General features: G+C 39.5%; 2 protein-coding genes across 10 annotated transcripts in view; one reads left to right on the top strand and one right to left on the bottom strand.

The window, feature by feature from the left end:
- Positions 1-1548, top strand: part of NOSTRIN (nitric oxide synthase trafficking) — a 107268-nt gene extending 105720 nt beyond the window's left edge. For all 5 annotated transcript variants that reach the window (XM_066279558.1, XM_066279557.1, XM_066279559.1 and 2 more), the window contains one exon: positions 1353-1548. In XM_066279558.1, coding sequence (XP_066135655.1) covers positions 1353-1519 — 167 coding nt within the window. In that variant the 3' untranslated portion in view covers positions 1520-1548. The remainder of the gene's footprint in view (positions 1-1352) is intronic.
- An 8663-nt stretch (positions 1549-10211) lies between these two features.
- SPC25 (SPC25 component of NDC80 kinetochore complex) lies at positions 10212-22332 on the bottom strand. 5 transcript variants are annotated; one of them, XM_066280370.1, is made up of 9 exons: positions 22185-22332; positions 21782-21925; positions 21213-21365; positions 21053-21118; positions 20283-20429; positions 19016-19120; positions 16859-16957; positions 12456-12539; positions 10212-10489 (listed from the first exon to the last, which is right to left on the bottom strand). In XM_066280370.1, exons 3-8 carry the CDS (start codon positions 21349-21351, stop codon positions 12472-12474), a joined length of 624 nt encoding a protein of 207 aa, XP_066136467.1. In that variant the 5' UTR covers positions 21352-21365; positions 21782-21925; positions 22185-22332; the 3' UTR covers positions 10212-10489; positions 12456-12471. The 5 variants fall into 5 exon arrangements, with proteins under 5 accessions (XP_066136467.1, XP_066136464.1, XP_066136463.1 ...); XM_066280367.1 differs by lacking the exons at positions 10212-10489; positions 12456-12539 and adding an exon at positions 14461-14690 and having other exon boundaries at positions 21778-21925; XM_066280366.1 differs by lacking the exons at positions 10212-10489; positions 12456-12539 and adding an exon at positions 14461-14690.
- Between the last annotated feature and the right edge of the window lie 313 nt (positions 22333-22645).

Below are 22645 nucleotides of genomic sequence, written 5' to 3'. Positions count from 1 at the left end.
TCCATTCTTCTTAAATCAACGTTGCCTTTATTTAAAAGTTTTAAGTGTTATAGATGTCACTTTATTACTCATCATGTCATACTGAACATACCTATGGCAGTAAGCAGGTAAAAAATGCTGTATTCCCACTTTCCATATAAATAAAAAACACATTTCCCAGCTGCGATCTAGAACCCAGGGTCCTGAGGTTGAGTTACATAGTTAAACGATAAGTGGGCCATCTTGTTTGTCTTTAGTTCTTCCCTGGTTGCAAAGTCTGCTTATATTTTATAACATAAATGGGTTCTATAAATGAAATGAGACATTGGGGGTTTAGGGAAACTGGCAATAAAATTTTAAATTATTCATTTGAATTTCTGTTAGTAGATTGTGTCAGTCTACTGACCTGAGAAAACTCATTAGAGGGCGAACTTAGGCTGAAAATGATTTCTTCTAAGAATGAATAGTGATTTATGACTGTGGAGAGATTGAAGAGGGGCTAGCAGTCTCCCTTGTCTTAAGAAGAAATGACTGGGAAACAAAATGAAAGAAAGACTAAAAAAATTATCTTAGAATGATACTCAAAAAATGATGGGATCCTGAAAAAAGTGGCAGTTTCCACTTTGATGTGCAGAATGCCGCAGAGAGAAGGGACTCTCTTTCAAAAGAGAATGACTTAGCTAGAGGATTTGTGGCACCAGATTAAGCTTTAGGGTTATAAATATCAAAATAGTATTTTTTAAAATAGGGAATTAGAGGAGAGCTGTGTTTTACATAGGAATTCTATTGATGTGAATCATGGATTTAAAAAAGTATTGTCTTCAAAATATTATTTTATTAAAGTTTTCTAAATCTTGCATGAGGAGCTATATTTCTTTGCAAAACTATTAGGTGAAATTTTGGACTGTTAAGCTGGCACATATAATGGAGAGAGGTTGTCTTGATCTAAAGAAAAGTCTGGAAGCAAAGACATAATAGTCAACATACCAAACTATTGCAACCACCAACATGAGAAATCCTTAAAGCACCGACATCAAGAATGGATTTGGGGACAACCCATCAACTATATTCAGAGTAAGCTAGCCAACATGAGAAGGACGTATGTTCCAATAGGATTCTGTTTTTAATCAAATTATATATATTACAACATAACTTAGCTGTCCATGATCTTACTCTTTTTAATTTTCTACATTACTGCTTGCTTCATACAGAGGTGGCCAATAAATTTTGCTTCCTCTGAATCAGCTGCAGAAAGCAATGCTACCAAGTAACTCCTTGAAAGCACTCTTCCAAAAAGTGTCTCACCAGTCGGGCTCAGACGAGTGCCCAAATTGCAGAGACACATCTATTTAACTAAATGTGCCCTTTTACAGGTGACATCGTGACTGTACATAAGAAACATGAAGAAGGATGGTGGTTTGGATCTTTAAATGGAAAAAAAGGCCACTTTCCTGCTGCTTATGTGGAGGAGCTCCCCTCAAACACGGGATGCACAGGCATGAGACAAGATTCTCAACACCCTACATCACACACACTGTGAACCCTACAAGGTGATGCAAATAAAGATAAATGTTGTGATCTTTCCAAGTTGCTCTTTCTAAATCAGTGATGGAGTCCTACCTGCGTGTCACAGTTCTTTGTGCTTGTGGCTGTTTTTTAAAACAAGGTCAGAAAATGAGGGGTGGATGGAGGCAGGGAAGAGACCGCAGCTCCTAGAGTTCTTGAATTCTTAGAGACCCTGGGGATGACCCAATACAACCCCTGTGTTACAGAGAGACACAGACTCCAAGCAGGTTTAGCCCCTTGCAAAAGTCACAATGTTTTCTGGTAGCACAACAAATTCTAGGGTTTTACTGTTCTTTACCTCTTGACTTGGGTGGCAACAGGCCACAGTAGGCCAACAAGGGATCAAACGGCCTGGGAGATGAAGAAGAGCACAGATTAAGTCCAAAAAGAAGAACTCAGCAGAAGACAGTCAGATGAGACACTAGTGATATGCCCAAGGTAGGAGGAGGTAGAATAAAGGATCAGGAGCTGAGGTCGAGTCCACTTGATCATAAGAGGCAGTGGTAGACAAGAGGTCTACACGCTAGGTGTATGACCGCAGGGTAGAATGGAGTTCCATCCTGAGCCAATGACCCCTGAGTTAGCAGCTTCTTATATACTCTCTTCCCACAACCAGAACTGCTCTTAGGGTAAGGTTAAGTGTGAGCCAGTTTGCTGGGGATCTGAGAACAAGAGCAAGGCAGATAGGAAGGGTTAGAAAGGAGACAGTGCCTGATTTTTATGCCTCCTTACCCATTTGGAAACTTCATTCAGAAACCAGGTACTCTGCACTTCCTTACTAGGTCATTATGAAAGCAATTCCCTAAGCAACTTCTTAGTGAAAGGTACTTCAAATGCTTATGAGTCTCGAGCTTGCTGAGTAGTTCGAGAATCCAACATTCACTATCTAATGGAATATTTAGAGAAAAGATGTATGCTGCTTTCTCAAATGCCACATAATGGGAAGGGTTGGGAATGAGAGAGGTCATCCCAAACTTTTCTCGAGGGTAACATTCAGAATGGAGAGAAGGGGTACAGCAGCATCTTTCAGAGACTAGCCCAAGTCAGCCTGTAGCTCACCCTCTATTCAGCAGGTCTTAGTTTGACAGAAACATTGGGGCATGTCTACATGTGTGCCAAATAGCGAGTCTGGCATTAAAGGAATAATTAAAAATCCATTCCATTTCTCTCCTGCCCCCTACCTTTTTTTTTAATTCTTTACATTTTATATGCTCCAGAAGGAATTTTTCAAAGCAAGGTACATATATTTTTATACTATGCACCATTACAATCCTATAGGCTATCACTAAAACATAGAGATATTTATAGATCAGATATCAGACGAGAAGGAGCTCAAGTAAAATTTGTTATCTGAGACATAACTTACAGCCTATAAGAACAGAAGTTTTAATGTCATCTTTAATGGTGTATTAATGACAGCTTTCTGCATGTAGAAAGTGGGCTGAATAATAATAGGCCTTTAGACCATGAACAGAGATTTTGAATTTGTATTTCCTTTTCATCTTATTTCTTTCCATTAGCCTTGATGGATAGAAAATTATGTAGCAATTGACTGCAGCCTACACTGGATCATTTGTATAGAGAAAGTAATGACAATTGTGGTTGGACCCTGAAATTCTTTGAAAGTAATTTTCAAAGAAAGAAACTCCTCTATCTTCATAAATGAATTTTACTTTGTAAAAACATAAATGGGCCTGACCTGTGGTGGCACAGTGGATAAAGCGTCGACCTGGAAATGCTGAGGTTGCCGGTTCGAAACCCTGGGCTTGCCTGGTCAAGACACATATGGGAGTTGATGCTTCCAGCTCCTCCCCCCTTCTCTCTCTCTCTCTCCTCTCTCTCTCTCCTCTCTAAAATGAATAAATAAAATAAAATAAAAATTAAAAAAAAAAAACATAAATGGTTTTCCTATTTTGGAATGTTGATACACATTCTTTTTGCAGCTGTGGTATGTAATTTTTAAACTGCAAAGAAATGCCATTGTCTTAAACTAGATAAAATACAATTATAGTTGGGTATAGCAACTTTTATTTTGAATATCTTTTTTAGTAAAGGCAAGAATTTTCTGATTGGACAGATGGGGATATTACCTTTAGATTTGGGTAAAAATTAAGTACATATTATGAAGATTAATGATGTGCCCAAGTCTTCCACATGAAATAAAATAATTTTGAATATTAGTATTTTTAAACTCTTAAGTGAGAGTTTCATAATTATACTCCACTAAGCAGTTTCATATGTCAGGAAGTTTTTAGCAACATTGACAACCTGAAATATAGACAGTACAGAGGTCTGAGCCCAATTTTCACTGAAAACATCAGAAGACATTATTATTCTAATTTACTTTCTAGTAAAGGTTAGCATTCAGCACATGATCAACCAGAAAGATTAATTTCATTTTTAATTCCTATAATAATATAAAGAATATTATGCATTCTGATTCATCAAAAAGTAATGTACTACAATATGCAGTTTGGGATAAAGGCAATTTCATTGTACAATATTATAAGGCTTTAACTGATAATAATTTGAGCCTATTCTGTTTCCTTCACCAAGAAAGAAAACCCTCCTCTCCCAGGGGCAATCAGCCTGATTTAGAAGAAGAGTGCATTAGAATCTAAGTAACATGCCTATTGTCATTTGCTATGTTACACAGGAAGAACAGAACCTACAACCCTGAGAATGTGGACCTCGGGTATAGGGCATGAGAAGGTGGGTGTCAAAGGTGAACCAGGGTGTGGGGACAAGCAGAGCAGGACTTTTTTTGTAGCGAGAATGCAGCTACGTGGATAGAGCCACCAGGAGGGAGTGTCAGACTTTTCTGTGTTCTGTGACCCTGAGGGGAGGGTCTGGGCCTCCGTCTCCTGCTGAGCAGCCACAGGAACGCAGTGAGAAAGCCAGCTGGAAAATGCAGGTTGCGCTGTGCAGATGGGAGCTCAGCTCAGGGAAATGTTGTGACCTCTGGCTGCCTGCAGTCAGGGAAACCTGCCCCAGGGAGGGAGAGAGCCGAGTGGATGCTAACCCGAGCTGGGGTCGTGGGAATGTTGAGGAAAGGAGCTCTGACCTGAGAGGGTGGGAGTAAACAGACTTCCACAGGTTTAGAGTGGAAACTTCTACTCAAAGCATCTGTGGGATAGAAGAAACCACCCGAGCGAAGTGCACTGAACTGGCCAGAGAAAGACCTTGTTCTAAGGTTCAGGTCTAATGGTAGAGATCCGGGACAACAAAGGAGCTCACTCCTAGGAGTGCCTAGAAGGGACTGGGGCCAGGCTAGCTAGGTACATGAGGTGGTAAATGGGTTACTGATCTGTTTCAACTGTTTGTGAATTGAGTTTTGTGGACATTGGGGCAAATGCTATGTGCTAACCCCAGTGGTTCACCAAGTGGAGCTCTGAGCCAGATTTTCACCCAGACCAGCAGCACCCGTACAACCTCGTACTATGCTGGAAATGCAAATTACTGGCCCCCACTTCACACTCAGTCAGGCTCAGCATCTGTGGTTCAGCAAGCACTCCAGGTGATTCTAACGCCTGTTTTACTCTTGGGAACCACTGGCTTACTGGAATGAATCCTGAGAATACTTGTCTAAATGACAACAGACACACTGGAAGGAGCACTGTTGGAGAAAGTAGAGAAAAACCATACATTCAGGAAGCTGGCTGCAAAAAAGGAATATCCCCTTCTTTTGATCCGGTAAGTTTTCTAAGTTGAGTAAGTTGAGTGGTATTGGGGACCTCGCTGGAGAAGTCTTTCCCCATTGTGGAGGCCACAACAACTACAGCCTCTTGTAGGTTCTTCTTTGGCCCAAGAAGGAATACATAGGCCTACATTACATTCTCTCAAAAGAAAAAAAAAAGTGAATCTTCCTCCTTTTTCTCAGCCACTTACTAGATAATCTCCTTGGTGAAAGAAAGCATGGGATGGGCCATATCTCATCAATGAGAAGCAGACAGCTTCCCCTGCCCCCGACTCAGTCCATTCATCTGTCCCCCCCCCCCCCCCCCCCCCGCCCTTGGCCCCTCTCCATTCTCTGACCACCCTGATCAAGCACACAGATTAGTCCTGCTCAGTTAGGCTTCGTGGTACCCATCTGTGTCTTCTCTCTCTGACCCAGCTTCTCAGCCTAAAACTGGTCAGGTGAAGAAACATACTATCTACAATTTAGGAGAGAGGAAGGAGAAAACGGATCTGTGTTCATCTAAATCTAAACTGTTCTCCATTTCTGACTTACTATTAACACAACCAATAATACTGTTCACCATTTAGATCCCCAAGTCTAATCTTTTAAGGAGGGGAAGCAACCACAAATACCTTCAGAGGCCAGAGAGATAAAACTAATAAATAAAACCAGTTGGACATTACACTTTAGGAAAAGTGGTTGGGATGGGGTGAACTGGAGAAATACTTAAAGGTATTTAAAAAGTATATAATACTCTGTTTTAGGTAAATTTTATTGTACAGTATAAGTACTGAATTATTGTGCCCTAAAGTTATAGACCAGGGGTCAGGAACCTATGGCTCGTGAGCCAGATGTGGCTCTTTTGATGGCTGCATCTGGCTCGCAGACAAATCTTTAATTAAAAAAAAAATAACATTAAAAATATAAAACATTCTCATGTATTACAATCCATTCATTTCCTACCGCTCATGTTCATGGTTGCTAGTGGATGGAGCCAATCACAGCTGTCCTCCAGGACAACACCAAATTTTTATTGGATAATGCGTAACGTACACGGGTCATTGTATGGCTCTCACAGAATTACATTTTAAAATATGTGGCGTTTATGGCTCTCTCAGCCAAAAAGGTTCCTGACCTTTGTTATAGCTGTTACACACAAATTAGTATTCCACCTCTACAATATTTTATGGTGTTTTAATATACTCAACAGAATATCTGATCAGTCAGAACATTTTTAGCCACACTAGGTAAGCTGAATTTGCTGAAATAAATCATGGGCTGTACTGAGTTTCATAATTGAATTTTATTGCATCATGAAAAATGCTTTGGAATTTCATTTTACTCCTATTTTTTTCCTAAGATTATACTAAATTTTTCTTTTAAACTGATCAATGAATAACCACAGCATTTAAAGGTTAGATTCCTAGAATCTCATACACGGGAAACAATTATAGAGATCTTATAGCCCAACCCAGCTATTCATTCACTCATTTATTTATGTATTTATTCAGCCACTTACTCATTGAACATTTTAGTGTGGAGCTATGTGTGCCAGAGAGTGGGCTAATAATAAAGATTCAAAAAATGAACTTAGTCAACACTCAGAGTTCACAATCTAGAGGAAAGACAAAAAATGGAAACAAAAGATTGCAAAATAGTTCACATGTACAAAGTCATAGTTGAAATGGATTATTTTCCAGTTTTTAAAAAATTTTTTATTAATTTTTAGAAAGATTGAAATATCAGTTTGTTGTTCCACTTATTTCTGCATTCATTCGTTACTGCTTTTTTTTTTTTTTTTCAGAGACAGAGAGTCAGAGAAAGGGATAGACAGGGATAGACAGGAACGGAGAGATGAGAAGCATCAATTATTAGTTTTCCGTTGTGTGGTGCAACACCTTAGTTGTTCATTGATTGCCTTCTCATATGTGCCTTGACCGCGGGCCTTCAGCAGACCAAGCAACCCCTTGCTCAAGCCAGTGACCCTGGGTCCAAGCTGGTAAGCTTTTTGCTCAAACCAGATGAGCCTGTGCTCAAGTTGGCGATCTCGGGGTCTTGAACCTGGGTCCTCCACATCCCAGTCTGACGCTCTATCCACTGTGCCACTGCCTGGTCAGGCTATTTTCTAGTTTTACAGGTTTTATTGAGGTATAATTTAGACACAGTAAAATGACTTTTATATACAGCTTACTGAGTTTGATAAATGTGTAGTCTGGCTGTGACTACCACAATCAAGTGTTAAAACACTTTCAGCACGCTCAAAACTTTCCTCTTTGCAGTCAGTCCCTGCCCCCAACCCTACCGTCAGGCAACCACTGATCTGCATTCTGAAGGGTACTTTTGTCCTTCCTGACTTGTTTTGCCATTTTTTTATTTTTATCTTTTTTATTTTTCAACAAAAATAAAATGGCAACTTTGGGAAACTACAGTGTGTCCGTAAAGTCATGATGCACTTTTGACCGGTCACAGGAAAGCAACAAAAGACGATAGACATGTGAAATCTGCACCAAGTAAAAGGAAAACCCTACCAGTTTCTGTAGGATGATGTGGCAGCATGTACGCATGCGCAGTTGATGACATAACACCGTGTATACAGTGGAGCAGCCCACGGCCATGCCAGTCGAGATGTGGATGGTACAGAGGAAAGTTCAGTGTGTTCTGTGGCTCACTAAATTCGAATCCATGACCAAAGTGCAACGTGAATATCAGCGCGTTTATAACGAAGCACCACCACATAGGAATAACATTACTCAGTGGGATAAGCAGTTGAAGGAAACCAGCAGTTTGGTGGAGAAACCCCGTTCTGGCAGGCCATCAGTCAGTAACGAGTCTGTAGAGGCTATACGGGATAGCTACCTAAGAAACCCTAAAAAATCTGTGTGTGAGCCCACATAGAACTGCACTGAATAGGTATGCAACTGGGAGAGTGTTCCTTTTATTTGGTGCAGATTTCACATTTCTATCGTCTTTTGTTGCTTTCCTGTAACCGGTCAAAAGTGCACCATGACTTTATGAACACAGTGTACATAAAGTGCAGCATGGCCAGATGAAAAAATTGATGGTGGAAAAGGTTAAATGACTTTCCCAAGCTCAAGTATCAATTTTAATAGAGCAAAGACTGGAGCGCATCCTTATTCTCAAATTTCCCCACAATACCCTAGTCATGCTGAATGACAGTTGTTTTCATGAACCTGGACTATTTAAGATTTACCATTATACACATCATATTTCTTTGAGTCTCAAATATTGCCCCTTCCCAAACTCTTAGAAAAATCTGCTAAAGCGGAGTAAAGTAACTTCTTTCCTGCAGTTTTCCATGTTACACCTTATCCTCGGCTGCTACTTTCAGCTTGCCTAGTTGCTAAGGGAAGGAGAATCTGTGTCTGACCTCTAGATATTCTTCACATCAATCTACACCATATATTGTTTATACTCCACATCACAATATATCTAACAATATCAAGAATGGAGCTGATTTTAAATAAATCTTATATTCTCTAGTTAACATACTTAACTACTTAGATAAAACCGTTGTCTTCATTCAGAAAGAATCTTGTTCTCTATTAACTTATTAAGTCAAGAATTACCTGTAGAACCACCTATACCTTCTATAAATTACTGAACCTTAGCAACATGTCTGCAGATATTATCGAACAAGTTGCTTCCTTTCAAAAGTGTAATTTTTGATTTCCCATTAAGTAATTTTTTATTGTGTATATATAATGTGTTCAACATTAGCAAATATTTATCAAGCTTCTACTATGTGCCGGACACTATGCTAAGTGATAGCCAAATAGGCAATTTGCTGGCATGGTACACAAATTAAAACATAATCGTCTGTACAGGAGTTTTCCAAACTGGAAAAAGCAGTACTTTCTAATCCTCATTACCTCAAAATTAAAATTTCAAATTAGAACACTTAAAAAGATTTTGTGCTGAGTATTTTTTTAACTTAAATAATTAGTGATTGAGTTTAATATTAAAGAAATCATTGTTCCTTTTTATTACAAAATGTAGACTAGATTAGTCAACTCAATTTGGATTCCATTTTAAGTTTTACTACTTGAGCATATATTTTCCCATTTAAGAAAATTTGCTATTTTTGTATCTTATACCTTATTTCCATATCACAAAGATTTTAAATGCTTGAGGTTATTTCACTTTTGTAACATATCATCCTAAATGAAATATATAAAGAGAGCAAGTTTAACAGGATTGCCAGGTTTGCCTTTCATGTGTATTTCTAATTGTTCAAAGTATAACTTTCATAATATATTGTTAATATAAGAACCATCCAAACCTGCAGAAAATTTTTATGGGTTTATTTGAGTCAAACTGATGGCGTATGCTAGGGACCACGATCTCACATGCTCCAGAGAACGCCAGTTTTACAGTTTCATTTATGCACTTGAAATTAAGGAGGGCACTTAAGGAAGATGACAGGGAGGCTGGAGAAGCAAAGCAGAGGTTGGATTACAGGACAGTTAAAGTTGATGTGCTTGCTCTCTTAAGGGTGTTTCTGGTTTATTTAAAGGTGTGTTATCCTAGATGCAGAGAAACAAAGGACAGGGCTTCCTTAAGGCAAAGAGAAACCTTTTACCAAAAAATTAAATGTCTTGAAAGTGACTCCCCACAATGACCTGCCCAGTTACAAATTTATAATCAGATCACCCTGTGAGGTTACCTTTGATAGACCTCTTTTTTGGTCTGCAGTATCAACTCAAAGATTTAAGCTAATATAGTAATAATATTAGGCCCAGAATCTTCCTGGATTGGCACAGCAACCTCAGAAATGAAGGCCTCTATATTTGATTAAACATGTTACATCCACCAAGCGCGAGAACAAACGTAGGAGACTTTCAGGGGTTTAGATCTTACTTTATTGGCCAAGTTTAACCTGCACAGGTACGAACTCTCAAGGTGTCCGGAGACACTGTACCCACAGGGGGCTACAAATGAGAGTCGCGCCTGGCGCTTACAACTAGGTCCTTATATATCCTAAGTGAGCATTATACAGAAGCAAATGTGGCAGTTCGCTATTCACTAGGAGGGTCGCGCGCAACATAGCAACAGGGGAAGGGTTTAGCTCAGTGGCGAATTTCAAACAAACTTCTGATAAGGGTCTCTAACCAATAGAATGCAGGATGTTTGCCTAGCTTTGTGCTGATCTCTTTGTTCTCAGCCTCACAGGGACCCTATCAGCACTTCCCTGTTCCTGCTCCTCCGAGAGTTAGACTCTGGCAGCCACAGCACACCTCCCCGAACCTAACAAAACACATAAAGACGCATGCATCAATCAAAGGCCTTCCACCCACTCTTTCCCTAAATCCCTCAGTTGATGAGGCCAGCTGCCTGGGGACGGGATCCAGAGACCAGGTACCCCTGGTTCTCCTGAGACCCGAGGCTGTTTTGTCATCTTAGTGAAGCTATTTCTAAGGACCTAGACAAAGCCTATTCCCCTGCTTTCCAGACAGTTTACTGTTTTTCCTCCTTAATTATTATACTTCTATAGAAACATGAAAGCTCATTTATACTATAGAAGTGCAAATTGTTTAGAATCTTTGTTAAGAACTAGGTCTTTACACACTTTCTCTGAAACATAACACAGATAGGCATATACGGTGCAGTCTAGGTGAGGCTCACTGATTAGGGACCCGACTGCCACCTGGATTTGAACCATAACTTGTACACTTACCAAGCTGTGTAACTTGAAATTAAACTCTCTGTACCTTGGGTTCCTTAGGCGTAGGACATGGTCACAGGTAGTATTTACTGCTCAGGTTTTTGAGGAATATAAATGAGTAGATATATGTAAAGAGCTTAGAACAGTGTTGGACACGTAAGGGCTAAGAAAGTATTAACTATTATTCTTTTTTTTTATTTTTTTTTTATTTTTTACGGAGACAGAGTCAGAGAGAGGGATACATAGGGACAGACAGACAGGACCAGAGAGAGATGAGAAGCATCAATCATCAGTTTTTCGTTGTGACTCCTTAATTGTTCATTGATTGCTTTCTCATATGTGCCTTGACTGTGGGCCTTCAGCAGACCGAGTAACCCCTTGCTCAAGCCAGAGAACTTGGGTCCAAGCTGGTGAGCTCTTTGCTCAAGCCAGATGAGCCCACGCTCAAGCTGGCGACCTCGGGCTCTCGAACCTGGGTCCTCTGCATCCCAGTTCGACACTCTATCCACTGCGCCACTGCCTGGTCAGGCTAACTATTATTCTAAGGTAGACAGGCCTAACCGATTTCAGTTTTGGAATGAATCAAGTTGCCGAGAAAACAAATCATTATAAAGTTCCGTGGTTTAAAGCCCTCTGTTTGGTATGATGGTACACTTTTCTTTTTTTTTATTTTATTTTATTTATTTTTTATTTTTTTGGTATTTTTCTGAAGCTGGAAACGGGGAGAGACAGTCAGACAGACTCCCACATGCGCCCGACCGGGATCCACCTGGCACGCCCACCAGGGGCGACGCTCTGCCGCGACCAGAGCCATTCTAGCGCCTGGGGCAGAGGCCAAGGAGCCATCCCCAGCGCCCGGGCCATCTTTGCTCCAGTGAAGCCTTGGCTGCGGGAGGGGAAGAGAGAGACAGAGAGGAAGGGGGGGGGGTGTGGAGAAGCAAATGGGCGCTTCTCCTATGTGCCCTGGCCAGGAATCGAACCCAGGTCCCCCGCACGCCAGGCCGGTACACTTTTCTTTATGTATGACTTTGGAGGCCAGCAGCAAAGCTGGTTCCTACACTACCATTTGTGACTTCCTTGCTATATAGTCTTGTTCCTAGACCTTGTCCCACCTCCACCCCCAGTTAGAAGTAAAGAATGGCTATTCTTGAGGAGAAAGAGACCTTAAGGAGGGAGCTCCCCGTTTCTTCCCTCATCCCCAATGTTCAATTCTCTAACTTGCAGGTGAAAGAGACCCTTCAGATTTTATTTTTCCTTTCCTTTTCTATTTTTTAAAAAAATATTGGGCTGGGTATGCTATTATAACAACTTTTTTTTTAAAAGATTTTACTTATTGACTTTTAAAATTTTTTTTTTATTTTTTAGAGAGAGAAGAGAGAAAAAGTAGACGGGAGAGGCAACTTGTAGTAGTTGCTTCTCATATGTGCCTTGACCGGGCAAGCCCAGGGTTTTGAACCGGTGACCTCAGTGTTCCAAGTTCAAAGCTCCATCCACTGTGCCACCACAGGTCAGGCCAGAATTTCTTAATAAGGCAAATCATGTCAATACCTTTTCACTGTCTGGTTCAGTGGTTTGAGACGTGGTCTTTCTCTAATTTCCATGAAGATCTTTCCTTACGTTTTATGTTTGTTCCTGGTGGATATATTTCAAGCAGGGAATTCAGTAAATACATACTGTAGTGATCTGCTATTTTTAAAATGTCAAACCTCTACTCTCTTTCCCCTTTGAGAACTATAACATCCCACTCTTAGCTCAAGCTAGTGGTTAATCTGCCTCCACACCTGGGTTTCAGGGGTATCTAATCGAAGGCAAGTACTTTACCCCTCTGACCATCAGTTCATTGGTGACTGGTTCAGGGACTGAGAGTGCTTGAAATTGCTGGAGTCCACCAAATGAAGCCTCAGCACAGAAACAAACAGCTAAGAAATGAGTCCTGCTGATAATAATTTGAGTTCCAAATCAAGCTAGGTCCACAAACACCCAAGTTGGGTTTTGATATGGTTTTATGAATTCATTTAAATGTAAGTATGTAAAAAAAATAAGTAAGGCCAAATGTGAAGGTCTGCCTAGGAAAACTGTCTAGTTTTGCTCACTGTACTCCTTCTGTTTAAATACTCCCTTCAACCAAGCACATGCTAAACAAGACTACTGTTATTGCTAGAATGTGTTCCAATCTCTAGGGTAGTTTATTAGCCTTTCACCTCCGTAGAGAATACCAATCAGTGGTTCCTAACAGCTGGTCTGCACTCTGGGATATGTGAGTGAGCAAGTCCTCAGTCCACAGCATTATTCTCAGATAAATTCTAACTATATGAGCAGAGCGCTGAGCCAAGCCCTAGGCAAGAGAAGCAACCAAAGGAGAGTGCTTCTGAAATTCCCCTCCTCCTCTAACTAGACACCGGCGGAAATTTCTCCCAGACATCGAGAAGCCACAGAGGAAGAGGAGGTTGTTGCATGGATTTTTAGGTGTGTCAAGATATCCTGAAGCAGCATGCAGCCTCCATGAGAGCCACAGCCAGCTCACCTAAGTACGACCATATGGACAAGGAAGGGACAGTGACAAAACAAAATCCTAGAATATGCTGACCTTTGAGCTCTACTCTCTGTTGAATAGACCTCCCGAGATGACAAACTTACAGCCAGACCACAATTAAACAGTATAAAGATTACAAAATGGAAATTGGTTATAAATGTCCTATATTTGGATTTTCAAAAATAAAACCTTTTTGGAGTATCTTAGAATACTGCCAACATTCTTTTGATATGAAGGTTTGTCCTTTATTTTAACTGTAGAGTCCTCCTGGTGTGAGAGAAAAATATTCTTTCTTTTATATTAGGATGATAGTAGATAGTACTATTTAGTAGTGTTCATTTTACCAAGTACGTTTCAAAATTTGCCAGCCCTAGGTTGGGCCCACCTTCTTAAGTTTTTAATACTAGTCCATGAACTTCAAATGCTTAGAAACCTTAGACACAGTGCAGGTTGTACAGATTTCCATTTAGAGGCTATTGGTAAACTACCCTGCCTGCTATGAAAAAAAATGTGTGTGTGTACACACACACATATATGTATTAAAATATTTTAGTAACATATAAACCTACTTAGTGTGTAAAATAGATTATACATACTAATCTAGATTACATATAATATGAACATATTAATAGAATTTATCTAATATATATGTATAAATATTGATTATCCCTCAATAACTACTGTGGTTAAGGGCTCCATTCCCTATGTAGTTAAAAATCTGCGTATAATTTAAATCAGCCTTCTCTATTTGCAGTTTCCTAACTGCAGATTGAAAATATTAAACCTGCAGATGTGAAACCCAAAAATATGGATGGCTTTGTATTTACTAAAAAAAAACCAAAATCCACATATAAAGTGGGCCTGCGCAGTTCAAACCCATGTGTTCAAGGGTCAGTTGTGTGTGTATATACATAACCTTTCATTTTAAAAAGAACACATTTGACTTTATAAGTTTTATTTCCTAACATTTTAATTAAAATACTTTAAAGAAATAAACCACACAGAAATGTTAAAAAAAAGTACTACAAAAGGATTATAGGCATACTATGGATGAGAATTCTTTTTATAAAAGATACACAATAGGGAAGAAAATGAACAGTTTTTATATACTCTTTATACATTAATTTAATTTTAAACCATAGCACTAAAAGCTTTCCGAACATTGGCAAGAAAGGCTGAAAAATTTTTGGTCTTCCTTAAATTCTCCTGAAATTCTGCTAGGCATTCAAGATGAGGAGCACTATCTGACACTAGAAGAAAAAAAGAAGACAATTTGAATGAGAATTTTTGTGAAAGAGAAGTTTTTCCAATTTAGATGCTTTCATCTGATTCAAAGAATTTAAATTCTATTTAATTGAATTGATTTGAGCAGAGAATAGATACACTTGATTTTCATATCCTCACATTCTTTTGGACCTTTCCTCCGTTTACTCTCTAAATATTCAAGTCTATATATTACAATCTTGCTTTAAATTAAACACATGGTAGTCAAGGGATTAGAGCTTAGTGATAAAGAACAGAGTACCATTTCCTATTATCTTTCGTATACATTTTAACTATTTTAACAGGTTTCTTTTAAATGTTAAGTTTTCTCTACAAAACTTTGGCCTGACTTCCTTCAAAATTTACAGTTATGGGAAAACAAATCTGAAGCCTCACAGATGTAAACGGAGGTCCTTAGAAAACGTGGTCCTATTCCAAAGTGGTATTTATAGGACCTACCAAACAAAGGATGCTCAGTCACAGATAACAGTATGGACCTCACATGCAGTTGAACCAGATGGTACATATGGAGCAAGCAAGTCTCCAGAGGTGGGCCAAAGGAAGGGAACAATCAGCGCTATCTACCATCAATCTTTCCTTTGTTCAAGGGGAAGGGATTCGACCACATCAGATTTCCTGCTCTTTGGTAGAAACTGCTTAGGAAACAAGGCCCATGGCCAAAGCAGAGAAGGAATAGAAAAGACCATTTGGTTCAAAATTAATCTATAGATTCTATTTTAATATACTATCAAATACTATGACACTAAGTAGCAATAAGGATATCTAATTTGGATAAAAGTAAAAAGCTAGGTAAGAGGGTTTTTGTGAATTGCTTTTTAAAATTCAGCACTCATTAGATTAGAAGATATTTACCTAGAGAGAAAAAAGCCAAACATTTATACATGAATTCGATTCATAAAATATAAATTCCATTAGAATAGGAACTGAGTTATCAGGGCACACTGGAGAGCCAACTAAATAGTTCATCTGTGTCCCCTATGAATGCTTTAATGAGAACACAGGTATAAAAAGCTGAGAACCATTTCCTGAATTCCAATAAATTACTTTAAAAGGGGAATGAGAAGAAGAAAAAAACAGATAAACGTATTCCCAGTATCTTTTTCTTTAGCGAGCGAGACAAAGGGACAGACAGGAACAGACAGGAAGGAGGAGAGAAGAGAAGCATCAACTAGTAGTTGTGGCACTTTAGTTGTTCACTGACTGCTTTCTCATACGTGCCTTGACTAGGGGGCTGCGGCCGAGCCAGCAACCCCTTGCTTAAGCCAGTGACCTTGGGCTCAAGCTAGCGATCATGGGGTCATGTCTACGATCTCGTGCTCAAGCTTGATGAGCCCATGCTCAGGCCAGCAACCTCGGGGTTTCCACTTCAGCATCCCAGGTCATATCCACTGTGCCACCACCTGGTCAGGCTCCATTCTCTTTTTGTTCACACTATCACCAATCATATATACGCTGCAGAAATCAAAAACTATCTGAGGCTTTGGCCGGTTAGAGCATCATCTTGAGATGCCAAGGTTACAGGTTTGGTCCCTGGTCAAGGCACATATAGGAGGCAACTACTGGATGCACAACTAAGTGGAACAATGAATGGATACTTCAGTCCCTCCCTCTTTCTCCCTTCCTCTGTCTTTCTAAAAACAGTAAAAAATAATTAAATACAAATAAAATAAAATAAAACCTGACCTGCTGGAGAATCAGTAACTCAACTAAATTATTAATGTGTTGAATTTTCAGGATGGGATAATTCTGTAAATTAATTTTTGGGAAAATTATTATATTCTAATGATTTTAATTTGGGTGTGAAATCACCTACTTAGATAAATTATAATATTCACATTCAGGTAGTCATATCCTTTATAGCTTTGCTTTAAGTTCTCTAAGAGAATAATCTATATTTGCATATGAAATACAGTGACCTTTTGTTTTTTAGATTTTCTGTGGCACTGTGCCATCCTGAAGAGAAGTTACTTATCATGGTCTCAGCCTTTGGGAAATAATACCCCAAAAAACCAAGACCAGAAAAGAAAACAATGGCTTGTGAAAATATTGTTTTATTCATATTACCTTATATTCTGATTCAAATAACTTTTTGGGGTGCCCATCTTAAAAACCAGTGAGAGGGAAGAGGACATACCTTCATAGTCCCTTGCTTCATTGAGGTGCAGGCAAAACATAAATGGGCTATCAGGATGCTTTGGGTCAATATTAGTGAATATAAACTGAAGTTTGTCACCTGGGAAAAAGAGGTTAAATTATTTAATATGAAAATAATTTATTATGCCAAAACCTGTGATGGAGACATGCTTTCCTACTGGTCTCTGATCAATATCTACACTAAGTATATATATACTACATTCACTTAGCCAATGTCTCCAAATGTGTACTACAAATTAGTTTCAAAATGTGTTGTAGTTTAAATGACACCAAAAGCACAAATAACAGAAGAAAAATACACATTGAGCTTCATCAAAATTATGACTATATGCTGAGTCCTGTAAGTCTTTCTGGCAAATCACCAAACCTGACGGTGATCTTGGGGACTCCTTACACAGTAAGTAGTGCTGTAAACTGGCACATATACAAATGGCTTTAGGCGACCCCTGTGTTTTGGTCATTCGACCACCACTGGGGTCGCGACGCACAGGTTGAGAACCACTGCCCTAGCCTAAGTCTCTTACCTATCCTAACAGTTAGAAAATCATAATCTAAACATAAAATCACAACTAAGACACAGAAAAAGGAGGACATAAATATACTGTATTGCACATTGTACTATAGTAACAGAAAAAATGACAAGCAAAGCAACACAAACAGACCACTTGCGCTTTTCAGTCCAAAATGGCGTAAGTGTACCAGAGCACACCAACTCCATCACTCATACACTGCATTACTGTGTATTCTTCCGCTGCATGCAACCAACCAGTTTGCCCATGTATTCTGTAAGTACGATGCCAATGGCATAAGCCAAAATATTCACATCTCAGTATTTCAAAGTTTTTATTTATTTTCAAATGTTGTAAACTAAAAACATTATATGTCAAGATTATAGTAACCCGAGGACCCTCGTTCATGTAACGGCCATTAAAATACTTACTATATATGCTTTAACCAGTCATTCATCTCTAAGAATTCCATAGAAATTATACAAAAGAAATAGAGGAGTCTACATTCACTATAGTAATTTCAAAACTAAAAAATAGCCTGACCAGGCGGTGGCGCAGTGGATAGAGTATCGGACTGGGATGCCGAGGACCCAGGTTCGAGACCCTGAGGTCACCAGCTTGAGCACGGGCTCATCTGGTTTGAGAAAAATGCTCACCCGGCAAGGGGTTACTCGGTCTGCTGTAGACCCATGGTCAAGGTACATATGAGAAAGCAATCAATGAACAACTAAGGTGCCACAATGAAGAATTGATGCTTCTCATCTCTCTCTGTTCCTGTATGTCTGGTCCCTATTTATCCCTCTCTCTGACTCTCTGTCTCTGTAAAAAATAAAAACAAAACAAAACAAAACCCAAAATAGGCCCCGGCCAGTTGGCTCAGTGGTAGAGCGTTGACCTGATGTGCAGGAGTCCCAGGTTCGATTCCCGGCCAGGGCACACAGGAGAAGCGCCCATCTGCTTCTCCACCCCTCCTCCTCTCCTTCCTTTCTGTCTCTCTCTTCCCCTCCCGCAGCCAAGGCTCCATTGGAGCAAAGTTGGCCCGGATGCTGAGGATGGCTCCATGGCCTCTGCCTCAGGTGCTAGAATGGCTCTGGTTGCAACAGAGCAACGCCCCAGATGGGCAGAGCATCGCCCCCCCTGGTGGGCATGTGGGAGTCTGTCTGCCTCCCCGTTTCCAACTTCAGAAAAATACAAAAAAACAAAAAACAAAAAAACCCCAAAACAAAACAAAAAAACAGGCAGAATCCAAAAGGTAAGTTAGAGGCAATACATGTGTTAATGATACATTAATGGAACATATTATTACACCATTTTAAATTACATAGCATTATGAAGGCTATAACAATTAAAGAAATGTGAGTCATGCAATATCAGTATGAACAAAGAACAAAAATTATTTGCCTATTGCCAACCATGCCAAAATTACATTTATTAAAATGCTGAATGATAAATAAGACCTTGGTAATTATGTTTTGGTGATAAAAATTGTTTTTTTCCTATTTTTTAATAATGTAGTCATTATTTTACTTGAAAATATTAAATATTTTTACTTTGAAAAAAAATTAATTCTCTACTTAAAAAAGGACACCTTCTAATTTCCTATGTTTTATTTACATTAATATACTTACCATAAATTTTTCGAATTTCTAGTCCAAGTCGATCTTTATACAAGTCTACAGATTTCTGCAGCCTTTCCAACCTCTCTTCACTAGTTCTTTTAGCACTGGAAATAGCTATGATTAAAAAAGCATACACATTATCAAGTATTTTAAATAACACTCAATACTAATTTATAAAAATGCCAGACAAATGAATCTGCTTACATTTATTCAGTTTCTATCTCTACTAATTAGCTAAAAAAGGGCTTCAGTTCATTCAAGATGAAAGAAAACTGTGAGAGAACTCGTACAGGGAGTAAAGGCAATATTGTATCCTATTTCATCACTTAGTAGCATGAAGAAAAAGGCTAAGGTTTGCATGGCTGGCAGAGATAGACTTCTTTACAGTTTTGCCTTTTCTAGTTAGCCAAGAAATTGTTTCAGTGGAAAAATATTCCATTCTTTTAAACATAACTATTTCTCACAAAAAGACAGCCTTATTGCATGCTAGTTTAGAAGTATTTTTAAAGTCAACATATTGTTTCCTAAATAATGCATAGCAGATGAGAAAAATAATAGAGTGAAGGACAAATTCTATAAGAAAAAGCATTAACAAAACAAACTTTGCTATTTTAAAGATATTTGAGAATCAATTACGTACTTAGTTTGAGGGCAAACAAGACTCTTTCCTAAAGAAAGCACTCATTCATGTATGAAAATTCTTTAGACAGGCTTTCCAGAATAAAGAGGGTGATGTGTGATCAATAAATTTGTTACTTAAGTTACAGGATGGCTTCTCCCAAGCAAATCTTTTTTAAAAAATTTTTTTTTCTATTTTATTTTTATTTATTCATTTTAGAGAGGAGAGGGAGAGACAGAGAGGGAGAGAGAGGAGGGAGAGAGAGGAGAGAGAGACAGAGAGAGAGAAGGGGGGAGGAGCTGGAAGCATCAACTCCCATATGTGCCTTGACCAGGCAAGCCCAGGGTTTCGAACCGGCGACCTCAGCATTTCCAGGTCGACGCTTTATCCACTGCACCACCACAGGTCAGGCCCAAGCAAATCTTATTTAGTGAAACTGTCTCCCATTATACTTAATTAAACTCCTATATCAATTTCATTATTACTCTGGCTATAATAAAATCAAAAGGACCTTTAAGTAAAACCCACTCAGCTGCCTTCAGACACCTTACCGAGATGAGTGGCTAGCTATGCCTCTAAGAGATAATATCTATTTTTGACAAGCTGGAGAGACCACAAGATATAATTGTGAAAATATGAATACAACCGAAAACTTACTTTCCTTCTTCCTAGCATATTCTTCCTTAAGATCCTGGATAGTTGCAGTCAGTACTTCCAAATCCTGCTTTTTGCCATTTACTTCAACAATCAGTTTTAACAAGTTTTCTCTTTTTTCTTGTATGAGCTTACTCTGCTTGCAGATCTCTGTAAGAATTACAAAGTATTAGCTAGAATATATATGCTTTGTTTTCCAACATGTACCTAAGACCAAAATACTGACTTTCATAAGATTAATACAGCATGCTTTAATTTATAAGTATTTCCTAATGATTAAAAAATTACAAAATGAGCAAAAAGAAAAAACTCGTAATCTAGTCTTCCCTATTTGTCTGTGAAAATAGAAATAAAAAGACAAAAGTGCTTTTTTAAAAAAACAGTAACAAATTAAACCAAGAATTAATAGATCAGATGATCATGACCCTTGCAGCTCTCCCTCTGCAAATAGATACAGAAATAAAACCCACCAACCAACAAAGACAATCAAAACAGGGACAGAATACATACAAAAGGATACCATTTAAATAACATTCAAAATCACAACACTAAAGAATATATGAATAGGTTAGTTAGTTCTGGAAGATGGGAGAAGAGGAAGGTATAACATGGGACGTTCTATTTATTAAGCTGGGTTATGGATACATAAATGTTAATTATTTTGATGTGTATGTATATATACATACATACAGAATACATTGTTTTACTTGTATGAGGGATTTTATAAAGATGTTTAATCTAAATAAAACTTTGATCTACAGATTGTCACATACGATTTTGATATTCTAGATACATCTGAACCATTCGTTCTTCTTCCTTTAATTTTACAGACAGCTTTTCTGAAAGAGAAATTAGCATTGATGGTTTAGTTCAGCTGTAATAACACTAAAAAGCAAAGAACATAAACAGCACGTACAAGGTAATTGTAGGTACCTGCAAATGCTTTATTGATGTCCTTGTAGGTATCTCTTAGTCCCGCCATCTGACAGGAGGTATCACTGACATTGCTTTTGAATTTATTCCAAAATTCATTTATGTTTTTATCTAACAATGCCAATTCATCCTCTATCATTTTGTAAGACAATGCTACAAAACAAACAGAACACACGCTGTATTTTTTAAGTTACTTTAATCATATCAGGCACACATACCAATCAACTATGTTTTGGCAGTTTGAGCTTGGCTAGAAATGGTTAGCAACATACTTTTAACTATACATATTCCAGGGCAGATCGAGCTACCAGGATTTAACTATGGGTAAGGTGCACCAAGATTCAAGAGATCTTTAACCTCCTAGAAATTCATTGGTAGCCTAACTGCACAGGACACTTACATGCTCTATGACCCTGGGAAAATGACTCCGACTACGTCATCTCAAAAATAAAACTGGTGACATCTAAGGCACTCCCAACTCTGCCACCTGCAATTCCAGCCTGAATCTCCGGGTCCCAGGTGGCCGGCCCCCTGACCCCCGGCCCTAGGGTAGGACCCCACACACCTACCCGCCGCTTCCTCGCACCCCAGGTCAGTTAAGGCCGCAGTAAAATGAGACTGGGGGCCGGGGGCAGTAGTCCAGGTGGAAGAAGCCAGTGAGGGTGGTCCCGGACCTGGACAATTCAGCCGCCGCTCCGGGCCTGTGTCCTCCACTGTAGAAGGATGTTCTGTGAGATTCCGGGCCCCCCAGTTCTCCGTACCGCTAAGCCTCTCAAAGGCCTGAAATCTCCCCAGGGAGCCCCAGCCCTCCCGTTCCGCCTGGCCGCCAGCCCCCGCCCCCGCCAGGCCCAGACTCACAACCGGGCGTGCGTTCCCAAAGACGACCTCTGAAAACACACACCGCCCCCAAATCCACTTCCCTCTGGCGCGACAGGCGGGTTGAGAGCCCAGCTTAGCTCCCACGTCTCTCACCTGCTCCGGGCAGCCTGGCACCCGCCGCCTTCCACGCACAAGTCACGGGCTGCCTGCACCTAACCGCCGGGCTGCAGACCCACCGCCCTCAGCCCCGCCTGCTTCCCTATTTCAAACCTTCCGCGCCTTCCGCCTCCCGACTTCGAGCGCCCACTCGCTTTCTGATTGGCTGGTAGCATAGGTTTTTTTTCATAAGAAGAGATTAGTGGCGGTAGCTCTTCCGGATTCTCGCAGAAAAGATGGGGGAAAGGGCATTCTGGGATTTGTAGTTTTTTTTGTTTGTTTTTTGCGAGACAGCTGTGCTCTCAGGTTGACGTATTAATAGTTCTTGGAGGTCTCACTTCGGAATTGGCCAATAATCGGTTTCTAATAAAGGTTTCTGCAACAAGTATAAGTATTGGACTTTAATTGTATTCTGTTACCAAATATAGACCGTCTTCTCTGATACTACCCATAGCTTA

The sequence above is a fragment of the Saccopteryx bilineata genome, chromosome 5 (assembly GCF_036850765.1).
Source record: "Saccopteryx bilineata isolate mSacBil1 chromosome 5, mSacBil1_pri_phased_curated, whole genome shotgun sequence".
NCBI classification, from domain to species: domain Eukaryota; kingdom Metazoa; phylum Chordata; class Mammalia; order Chiroptera; family Emballonuridae; genus Saccopteryx; species Saccopteryx bilineata.
The sequence above is the reverse complement of the archived record's forward strand: the minus strand, read 5'-3'. Positions and strand labels throughout refer to the sequence as shown.